The sequence below is a fragment of the Zingiber officinale genome, chromosome 1B (genome assembly GCF_018446385.1).
Source record: "Zingiber officinale cultivar Zhangliang chromosome 1B, Zo_v1.1, whole genome shotgun sequence".
In the NCBI taxonomy this organism is placed as follows: domain Eukaryota; kingdom Viridiplantae; phylum Streptophyta; class Magnoliopsida; order Zingiberales; family Zingiberaceae; genus Zingiber; species Zingiber officinale.
The window spans coordinates 143369341-143380966 of NC_055986.1; the positions used below are offsets into that span (position 1 = coordinate 143369341).

General features: G+C 35.9%; 1 protein-coding gene across 1 annotated transcript; it reads left to right on the plus strand.

The window, feature by feature from the left end:
• Positions 1-9938: 9938 nt before the first annotated feature.
• Positions 9939-11616, plus strand: LOC121983027 (isoprenyl transferase-like). The gene is made up of 3 exons (XM_042536017.1): positions 9939-10453; positions 10532-10599; positions 10914-11616. The coding sequence occupies exons 1-3, from the start codon at positions 10007-10009 to the stop codon at positions 11359-11361; spliced, it is 963 nt and encodes a 320-aa protein (XP_042391951.1). The 5' UTR covers positions 9939-10006; the 3' UTR covers positions 11362-11616.
• Positions 11617-11626: the final 10 nt, after the last annotated feature.

Consider the following 11626-nt stretch of genomic DNA (forward strand, 5'->3'; position numbering starts at 1 on the left):
GGATGATATCTTGGGTCCAACTTCATCTCCACATATTCCTATAGACTCAGCGGCTAGTGGTGATCCACCTTCTAATTCTGATTCTCATCCGTCTGAACATTCATATCCGAGTAGCTCTGATGATGATACTCCTCGGTGAATGCTTCCACTAAGCGATATTTATGCACGATGTCAACCAGTTTCCACTTGTTATCCTCTTCCACGTGCTCTTATTGCTTCTTCAAATTTTGTTGAACATTCTAACTTTAAACATGCAGTCAAAGATCCAAATTGGAGTTCTACGGTGACTACAGAATTTGATACTCTTCTTCACAATGCAATATGGAGCTTAGTTCCTTGTACTCCATCTAAGAATATTGTGGGCTCTAAATGAGTTTACCAAATTAAGTATCGTGCAGATGGATTTATTGAACATTACAAAGCTCGCTTTATTGTTAAAGGCTTTAATCAACAATTAGGTATTGACTTCAATGATACTTTTAGTCCAGTTGTCAAAATTACAACTATCAGATTGCTACTATCTATAGTTGTTAGCTCCAATTGGCTGATACGACAATTAGATGTTTTCAATGCTTTCTTTCATGGACACCTTGAAGAAATTGTTTATATAGAGCAACCACCTGGATTCATTCACCCGCAACTTCTAACACATGTGTGTCAACTTCAAAAATTTATATATGGTCTTCGGCAAGCACCTTGCGCATAGTTTCATCGTCTATCTACCTGGCTTCATACTCAGGGATTTTCGAGCTCAAAAACTGATTCTTCCCTATTCTACAAATGTAATGAGGAATTTTCAATATTTGTTCTGATTTATGTGGATGATATATTAATAACTGGTAGTGATCAAAATGACATTACTACTTTATTCCATCTTCTTCGTCAAGAGTTTCCTATTCATGATCTTGACAATGCTTACTTTTTCCTTGGCATAGAGTTTCTCTCATATTCTGAAGATTGTCTTCTCTCTCAAAGAAAATATATTACTAGACTTCTATAATGAGCTAAAATGGATGGTGCACGTCCTATCTCCACACCAATCATTGAAGTTGGTTTCACCGCACCTTCATCCTCCTCTTCAATGTTTGACCCTCAGATTTACCGAAGTATTGTTGGTGCCTTATAATATGTCACCATTACATGACTCGATATTGCTTTGGCTGTGAATCGTGCTTGTCAATTTATGCATGCTCTCCTACTTAACACCATTGGGAAGGTGTTAAGAGAATTCTTCGATATCTCAAAGTCACTATTCTACATGGTCTTCTTTTATATTGTCAGTCCTCACGAGAGTTGATTGCCTACAGTGATGCCGATTGGGTTAGATCTCCCGAAGATAGACGATCTACTAGTGAATATGCCATATTTCTTAGGCGAAATCTTATTTGCCGGCTTTCAAGAAGAAACCTATAGTCTCTCACTCAAGTACTGAAGCTGAATATAAAACTATAGCTAACTTGACATTAGAAATTATTTGGCCACAATCTCTTTTTTCTGAATTACACTTTTCCCCAACTGCTACGCTTAAAATTTGGTGTGATAATATTGGAGCAACTTATTTTACGGTAAATCCTATTTTTCATGCTCGTACCAAACATATAGAGATTGATTTTCATTTTGTTCATGAGCATGTGGTGACTCGACAACTTTTAATTTCTTACATCTCTACTGAAGATCAAATTGCTGATATTTTTACTAAGTCATTATCCAGATAATGTTTCACCAAGTTAGCACTCAAACTCAATGTTCAGACACTCCCATTGAGTTTATCGTTTGGGGGGGGGGGGGGGGGGGGGGGGGGGTAATGACAAGGGAAAATAATCTCGAATTGATTTTAATAAATTGAGATTTATTATATTTGACATCACAATCAAGATAGACATGAATCAACTAGCAAAAATAATATTTCCAAATCTATTATATTTATTGTTATGCTTATAAATTGTATACCATATTTAATCTTTCCATTATTGTTTGGACAACTTGTATAAATAATTCTATTATCTTTAGTAATCATCAATCAAAGAATTATTCTCTATTCTATTTTCTTTCTTCATCTATTAGTTTCAACGCAAGATAGTGATCTTATTATGTTTTTTAGAATGCATCCAAAAATTCAGAAAGAAAGGAGCAGAAGGTTTGAGAAGAACTTACACGAGGTAGGCGACAAAGTTTCAACCCGTCAGTGAGGGACGGCGTCGCGGCGAGTTGTGGCGAGGAACGACGTCATGGCGTAGGGTCGACGACGAAACTTTAAGCGATGCTAGAGAGACGACGAGCGGTCGGAGGTGAAACCCTAAGCGACGTGAGAGGGCCACGACGATGGACTGCGTCGCGACGAGTTGTGGCGAGGAACGATGCCACAGCACAGGGTTGACGATGAATCTGATATATATAGGTGATTTTATTAATTTTTGTAAATATGAATTATGAATTATTTATAAATAATATTTATGAATAAAATTAATAAGACTATTACAAATATGATTAATGAACATCAAACATATGAATAGGAGATTATGAGAGCTGTAAAAATAAAAGTGAATGGGTAGATATTGGATGAACATATTAATAAATGAAAATATTAAAGATTAAATTGGGATTGATCTTATTAAAAAAAAATTTAAAAGATATATATAAAATAGTATGAATATGTACGTAGCATACCAATAATATCCTAATTAGATTATAGGATAATATGAAAAAAAAATAATCCCAGTTAGCAATATGTCCGGTCCCATCGAAGTTTTCCACCAGCCACCAGGATAAATCGAGAAGCACACGCGGCAACCAACCCAGACGCCCAGCATCCTTTGATTGCTACAAATATGCTATAACTGGGGATCGAACCGCGGGTACCTGGATGACAGCCTGGATATCCTATCATGGCACCATGCCCCGGGGACATAATATGATAAATAAACATATTAATTGAGGAGGAGGGAGGGAAAGATTAAAAAAAACTCAATTAATAAAATATATTTAAATATAAATAATAATATAATAGAAGATTAGTTAAAGAAGTATATAATCAAAAATGATAAAGCATGCGCACCTCATTTAGTTGCTAAACTTTCTTAATTGATCATAATTATTTATTTAATTCAGGTCTATCATCATCTTCCTACTTGGGCCCGACCACTTCTTAATTAATTATAATTATTTATTTAATTCAGGCCTATCATCATCTTTCCACTTAGACCTGACCACAAGACGATTCTAATCGGACCGACCTAGGCTTGTAATCGGGTCAACGGACGGATTACCGGTTGACATGAGTCACAAGCCAAAATCATAAGTTCAAACCAATTTTTATCCAAACAACTTAACCATCCAAACTATAATTATTATCATCCTATGTTAATTAGTTTATTAATATCTAATTAATAGTTTTCTTTATAAATTTGATATTGAATGAACAAATACTATGGGAACTAAAAATGATATTGAATGAACAAATAAACTAGAAAATGAATGATAACAACGCCATAAAAGGATAAAAAATAAGAAGATTATGTAGATTTTGATTCCCATACATCCTAAGAGACACGTAACTTAAATAAGTGTTTAAGTTTTTTTATATGAAATTATAATTTTAAATTTTAATATAAGAATCTTGAATAGTGGTAAAATGTGACGAATCGTGCATGAATTGTAAACCGATTGTTTTGAACCGTAAATCGTAACCATCATAGACAATTAAGGTAAAGAGTTGACTCTCATGAACTATCGAACCAATAGTTTTGAATCGTCCGAATGATGGTCGAGGTCTATTTCCACTACTATTGATTCCTAATTCACTTATGTTATCTTTCATTTTATATTTTCACTTGTCCTATTCACTTATATCAATACTTAATAAAAGAAGGTTCATGTATATAGACCTGACCCCAAGCTCGTAATCGGGTCAACAGGCTAGTTGCCCCTTGACCTGAGTCACCGGGCTAATTGCACGTTGATCCAGGTTGTCGAGTCGAATTAGAACAAGTTTGACAGGATGTTGGGTCGATTCTATTGGTGCAATTTGCACTAATAATCTAACTCAGGTTTTGATGAATAACAAGTGGATTAAAGTTAGAGTGTTTTGTGATATAATTACTTTACCAAGTATACAGGAGTTGACGGGTCTGAAGGACCTGACACTAGGTTGAAATTCAGCTAGTTCTGTAGGACTCGATAGCTAATGAAAAGTTTAAATAGGTTCGCGGGGCCTGATTTCTAGTGGGAGTCCAGTTGGGTCCGTGGGACCTGACAACAGACTGAAGTCCAGTTGAGTCTGCAAGATCTGACAACTAGCGGGAAGACCTGATGGGTCAAAATCAAGTCAAGCGACAGTAGTTGGTAAGTAAAAGATAAACAACTAGAGGAGAGATCCAGTGAGAACATGTTCCCAGTTGAGGGAACTGTAGGCGTCAGTCCAACTTAGGTCCATTTGGGAAACCTAAGTTGAGACCTTGACTAAATTCTAATCTCGGGGAGATATGATCTAATTACTACTCCTATTTTATTAATGTTGTGCTAACTCTGTTTTTGAGGATAAATATATTGTTATTTACCTGAACTCACTCCTTTCTATAGAAATTTAAAGGCTAAAAAAAAGGAGTCCGAGCGCCTGGAGTCTAGGGCCCGGAGCTGGTTCGGGTGCCCGAACTAGCCTCACCCGGGCGGTCCGGGTGCCCGAAGCTGGTCCAAGCGCCCGAACTAGAAAAATTATCCCGAAGTTGAGTTGGAGCGCATTGACTGGTCGAGCCCACATCAATGGTCCAAGCGCCCGGAGGGGGTCCAGAAACCCAGAAGTGGATAAACTTCGTGGATGAAGTTTCGACGAGAGATCGCCATGTCAGTAACGGTCCAAGTGCCTAGAGGGGTTCCAGGTGTTCGGTAATATTTTCTTATAGTTTTTGTACTTAAATTTTATAATTATTTGAACTATTAGCGGATTGCCCAACGAAAGCACTCGACGAATGTGAGCCTTGGAGTAGGAGTCGTTGAAGGCTCCGAACCAAGTAACAAACTACTTTTGTTAGCACTACCACTAGAACAATTTTGTCAAAAAATTTACTTAGAAAATACGTTTAAAAATTATTTGATTGAACTTCTATTCAAAATCTCTCCCTAAGTCTTAGATATATAAAGTATTTACTTTAAACTATTTTCTATATTACTGGCATTACATATTTTTGCTTGTATTTCCTTTATCTTAGTTTTTTTTATGAATGCCAAAGGGAGAGGGTAAGGGTTAAGGTAGAAAAACCACAAACAAATTTGACCACGTAAAACAAATTCAAAACTAACTTAGATCATTTATTTGCATTTTTAATATTGTCTTTCAATATTATTTTTTTTAACTTTAATCCAAGTTGTTATTGTATCAAAAAGGAGGAGATTATTGGTGTAATTTACACTAATGATCTAACTCAGATTTTGATGAATGACAAGTAAATTAAAGTTAGAGTGTTTTGTGATATAATTGCTTTACCAAGTGTGCAGGAGTTGACGGGTCCGAAGGACCCGACACCAGGCTAAAATTTAGTTAGGTCTCGATAACTAGCGGGAAGTCTAGATATGTCTATGGGGCTCGATATCTAGCGGAGAGTCCGGTTGGTTCTGCGGGACCTGACAATTAGCCGAAGTCCCGTTGGGGATAATTGGTGGGAAGACCTAGTGGGTAAAGGCAAGTCAAGCGACTGTAGTTGTTAAGTGAGAGATAAGCAACTAGAGAAGAGATCCAGCGAAGATGCATTCCCAGTTGAGAGAATTGTAGGCGTCGGTCCAACTTATGTTGATTTGGGAAACCTAAGTTGAGACCTTAACAAGATCCTGATCTCGAGGAGACAAGTTCAAGTTGACTCTTATTTTATTAATGTTATGCTAGCTTTATTTTATAGGATAAATATATTGTTATTTATCTGAACTAACTCCTTTTTACAAAAATTCAAAGGATGAAAAAAGGAAGTCCGGGTGCCCGGAGTTTGGGCTCTCGGAGCTAGTCCGGACGCTCGGACCAGCCTCACCCGGGTGGGCCGCAGGCACCCGGGCGGTCTAGGTGCCCAAAGCTAGTCCAGGCCCCCATACCAGAAAAATTATCCCGAAGCTAAGTTAGAGCGCGTCGACTGGCCGAACCCACGTCAACGATCCAGGCACCTTGAGAGGGTTCGGGCGCTCGAAAGTGGATAAACTTTGTGGATGAAGTTTCGACAAGAGATCGCTATGCCAGTAACTGTCCAAGGGCTTGGAGGGGTTCCAGGCGCCTAGAATGGGCCTATATAAGGGCCTTTAACTAGCAGCATCAGAACATCATCTACTACAACTTTTATTCCTACGCGGTGCTCAAGAAAAGCTCCTACGATGCTATAAAGCTCCTTCGACAACTGATGATTAAGATCTATTTATTTTCTCCGTTGATGGTAACATTTTCTTATAGTTCTTGTACTTAAATTTTATAATCATCCGAACTATTAATGGATTGCCCAATGAAAGCACTCGACGAGTGCGGGCCTTAGAATAGGAGTCGTCGAAGGCTTCGAACCAAGTAAAAACTACTTGTGTCAGCGCTTGGGTTCTCTTTCTCTGAATTCCTTATTTCGCTGCGTAACTCATTTTAATTCGAGATTTTCGACAATCACTATTCACCCCCCCCTGCCTTAGCAACTTTACGATCCTACAAGTTTCGGTTCTAGGCCCCCAAAATTGACGGGCCACCAGTTAACTGTCGGTTAACTGCTTGTTCAACCCGTCAATTTCATTTTTTTTTTTATGTTTTACAGCCGTTGGAACCACCGGTTAACCGGCAACATGTGGTTCCTAGCTGCTGAGGGAGGTGTGGGGTGGGGGCAGGGATGCTTTTTTGGGTATTTATTTCAAAGGTTTGATCTGTTTTTATTAATGACTATGATTTAGTGTCTGTTACTATCCAAACTTTACAAATATAGAGTTCATTTCATCATTTTAACACAAATATTCTCTACTCTCATTTTCAATTTCACATTCTCTACACATTTTTGACTTCAAGTTTCCATTTCTACATACTTTTGTTTTCAATTTTCAACTACAATGGAAGGTGAGACCATAGAGGTTCATTATCTTGATCTTGGAAGGAAAAGGAAATAGTGAATCCTCATGAGGACACCAATATTCAATCCACCGATGATGAGACTGAGCAGCTTCCTATTTTGACACTCGAAGCACAAGAAAGTATCGATACAATTGCTTTTAAGGTTTGGGAAATTTCTCCTCTAAAATCTTCTATTTTCACTAAATATTTTGATAGATCACTCTTTCGTCGAGAGAGTTGCGTACAAAATATAAGCACTACAATGCTTCCTGCAAATTCCAAGCTGACAACGGCTATGGGTTGTTGAAATAATACGTAGAAACGAAGCATCCGACGAAATATGGACTCAACTGTTCTCAAACACAATTATCTATTTTTTTTCAACTAGTAGTAGTACTGATTCTAATTTTTTTTATATTCTGATAATAAATTAAGAGAATTATTAGCTAAATTTATTTTCACATAACATCTTCATTTTAGTTTTGGATCTAAATATATATTTGATGATTTTTGTAAAGAATCTCTTAATCCATATGATAAACATGTTCCTAGGACTATAATTACTCATACAGTTCAAATATTAGTAAAACAAGGGAAAAAGTTTAATTGATGAATTTAGTAAATTAAATAATAAAGTTTCTTTATGTTTCGATATTTAGAGTGATAATTAGCAAACACATGCATATATGGGTGTGATCCGCTATTAGATCAATAACTCCTAGAACCTCCAAAAAAGATTGTTAGCTTATAGAGTTTTTAATAAATCACATACTGCTCATAACATCACACAATTATTATGTTTAATTTTAGAAGAATATGGATTAACATATAAAATATTTTCAATATTATTAGATAATGCTAGTTTCAATACTGCTCGTATAGAAGAAATAAAATTTGTTTGTTAACTTGTTATTGGAGGTTTTTTTTTTTTATATTCGTTGTGTATACCATGTTTTAAATTTATGTGTTCAAGATGGATTAAAAATTTTAAAAAAATTATATTAATTTAATTAGAATTGTAATTTCTTATTTAGGGTCGTATCCATCTATAATGAAACAATGAGTAAGTTTTGTAAAACTAATGGAATGAGACCTAAAAAATTTTTATGTGATAGACTAACATGTTGGAATTCAACGTATTAATTATTACAAGATTTATTTCAATATAAAGAATTATTATGTTTATTTGTTTCATAAAATATTAATACTAATATATATTTATTTTCATAACAATGAAATATTTATAGTAATATTTGTGAAAATTTAAAAGTATTTAACAATACAATCAAACAACTTTCTGATGTTTATTATGTCACTGCTCATTTAATTTTAGAATTTTTTTAAATATAGTATTAGTTTTAAATAAACATATTAATAATGAATCTTTATCTTCTTGTATATTATCTATGAAAACTAAATGGTAAAAATATTTTTATATTATTCGTAGAATTTATTTAGTTATATTAGATTCTAGATTTAAATTACTAGAAAGGTTAACTTTGTATTATGATACTTTCATTCCAATTAAAGAATTTTTTTATCCAATTAATATTATATATAATATTAGAATTTATTTATTTTATATTTATAATCAATATTATATAAAATATGGAATACAACCTAATATTTTTAAAATACAACCAACTATTAGTAGTAATTTAAAATTTACAAATACAAAACTTCTATTAAAAGAGCAGAGGAAACGTCCATGAATATCCTCAAGTTCTACACAGGAATTTGAGAATTATTTTATGACTTCTTTTGATTTTACTGAAGCAGATAGTGAAAATTTCGATATCTAAAGTGGTGGTCACAAAAGACTCAAAGCTTTTCTGTCCTCTCCGTGACCGCCAAAGAAATTTTCACTTGTCTAGTGTCAACTGTTGCTGTGGAATAGACGTTCAATGATGACAACAACATATTATATATTAGATGAATGATAATTGACTTTATCTCCTGACTCATTGGAAACTCAAATATTAATCGACGATTGAACTAAAGTCAAGAAAAAAATCCAAGGAATGTAACATTTTAATAACGAAATTGAAGATTTTGATACTGAATGAACGAATACAATAAGAATGAGAAATAGAAGTGAGTAACGTCACTATACCCTAAAGCTGCGTTTGGTATGCATAATAGGATAGGATTGTGTTGATTAGGATATGATTAAAGGTAGAATTAATAATCCCTCTTGAAGTCAAGGTATTATGAATCCTACCCTTAATCGTCCATAATCCTACGTCTAATCAACTCTACCAAATACTTGATTAAAAACTTTTTAAAAATGTAATTCTATCCTATCATGCATATCAAACGGAGCCTAAGGCGATATGTAACAACTTAAATAAGTGCAAGTCATTCTTTTAATAAATTTTAAAATTTTAATTTTTAATATAATAATCTTGAACCGTGATGAACTATGAATCAAGCTGTGAATCGACAATTTCAAATCATAATCATAGTCATTTTAGATAATATTAATGATCGATCTATCAAGAATTATTGAATTGATGATTTTAAATTATCGAATTGATAATTCTAAATCGTCAAATTATCAGTTTCATAATGTGATTAGATCAATATGCATATAATACCGTAAAGATTAAAAAAAAAAAATCTGTCTACGACTATTTATTTCCAATGAGATTCTGGCCCCAAAAAATGAATTATATGCTGAACCAGAAAAAAATTGTATGGTTGGTAATTAATAAGCGGCTGAATTTAACTTTAGTTTCGAAAAAGATAAAAAGAATTTTCTACAAGCTTCTCGATATTAAAGTCCTAGTACAATAATTGTGAACTATATAATTTTACGGTTTTTGGAAAAATTTAGAAGAAAACAGAAAATTGAAGGTATAAATACAGAGAAAGGGAGAGGCTGTAGAGCAAGCCATAGTTCCTACGTAACATTTGAAGCATCCAAAGAGAGGCGACGAGCGCGAAATTAAAATGCTATCTTATTCTTCTGTTCACCTCGCTTCCCCTTTCAACCATCACCAAACAATCCTCTCCAGTTCTCCTCGTAGAGGATTGATACCAAACGACTCGTCCGCTTCCTTTTCCTACCGCCCTCGCCCCTCTCCTTCTCTGACCTCCTCCCTTTCCCCCGTCGCCGCGCTTCCGGCCGGCTCGTCTGCAACAACGCTCGTAGACGAGGCGGAGCAAGAAGCAGCTCCTTCGCTTCCGTCCCCCCTGAAGCGGGAGTTGCTTCCCGGCCACGTGGCCATCATAATGGACGGAAACTCGAGGTGGGCCCGAGCAAGGGGGATGCCGACGTCGGCGGGGCACGAGGCTGGCTACCAAGTCCTCAAGAAAATCCTGGAGCTCTCCTATAAGTGGGGGATTCGAACGCTCACCGTCTTCGCCTTCTCTGCCGAGAACTGGAACCGCCCCAAGGTCCGACCTTTCGTGGCTTCGCTGTCTGTCTCTTAATGGTTCTTGGCTAAACTGTGGTTCTCGCATTTCGTCGAACAGGTGGAGGTCGATTTCCTGCTGATGCTGTTCGAGAGAGTGCTGAAGGAGGGCATTGAAGATTTTATGAGGTGAAGATTTATATGCTCTTTTAGGTTCATATATAAATTTTTCATTCGATTTTTTTTAACTTATTCCTTAACTGGTCAAGATTAGTGCACCTGTGAACGTCTCTGGGACTTCATAAATAGTAGCAATAAAGAAAGAAAATTTCCATGAAACATCACTTCGCCGAGCATCGCATGCATAAAACAAGTCAAATTTGTTATACAATTTTTACAACTATTGTGTTGATCTATCCTCCCAAAGCAAGTGCTATTGCTTAAATCAACAAAGTGTTGATTTATAGGATGACCAAAATTTGAGTTTCATTATTCTTTAACAGGGTAGGAATTCGGATATGCTTAATTGGCGACTCTACAGAACTCCCAGAATCTCTACAGAAGCTAAGCAAAGAAGTAACAGAGGCGACTAAGAACAACACAAAGCTTGATTTCATTGTGGCAATCAGTTACAGTGGGCGAAGGGACATAACACAAGCATGCAAAAGCATTGCAGAGAAGGTGAAACATGGTTTGATTGAGCCTGCAGACATCACAGAGTCACTTGTTGCTCAAGAGCTCGAGACAAACCGCATTGTTGAGCTTCCTTATCCAGACCTACTTATCCGAACAAGCGGTGAGCTGCGGCTCAGTAACTTCTTGCTGTGGCAATCTGCATACAGTGAGCTTTTCTTCACAGATACACGTTGGCCTGACTTCGCGGAGGCGGACTATATCGAGGCATTGACCTGTTACCAAAGTAGGCAGAGGCGCTTCGGCCAACGTATATAACAAAAGTTCTAAGATGATGGTGGCGTTGCCTCTTATACAAACTCTAAGTCAATCTAGATACTCTTGCCCCTTACAACACAAGGAGTTGTATCAGCCTCTCTATAAAATCGATCAGGTTGAGCAACTTTAGTGTAAATAGATTAGCAGAAAAGTTGTAATATCTACTTGAATAATTATTAGTGGAATTCTACTAACAGGATATCCTTTTGGGACTATCCTGCAGCATGCTATATAGCAAATAAGAAATTAACCTTATAGCAGTGTC

What these genes read in the sequence shown, in the direction of transcription:
- LOC121983027 (XM_042536017.1), top strand. Translation starts at nt 10,007, where the DNA reads ATGCTATCTTATTCTTCTGTTCACCTCGCTTCCCCTTTCAACCATCAC. An exon ending in AGAACTGGAACCGCCCCAAG is followed by an intron (nt 10,454 to 10,531) that starts GTCCGACCTTTC and finishes TTCGTCGAACAG; the next exon opens with GTGGAGGTCGATTTCCTGCT. An exon ending in GGCATTGAAGATTTTATGAG is followed by an intron (nt 10,600 to 10,913) that starts GTGAAGATTTAT and finishes ATTCTTTAACAG; the next exon opens with GGTAGGAATTCGGATATGCT.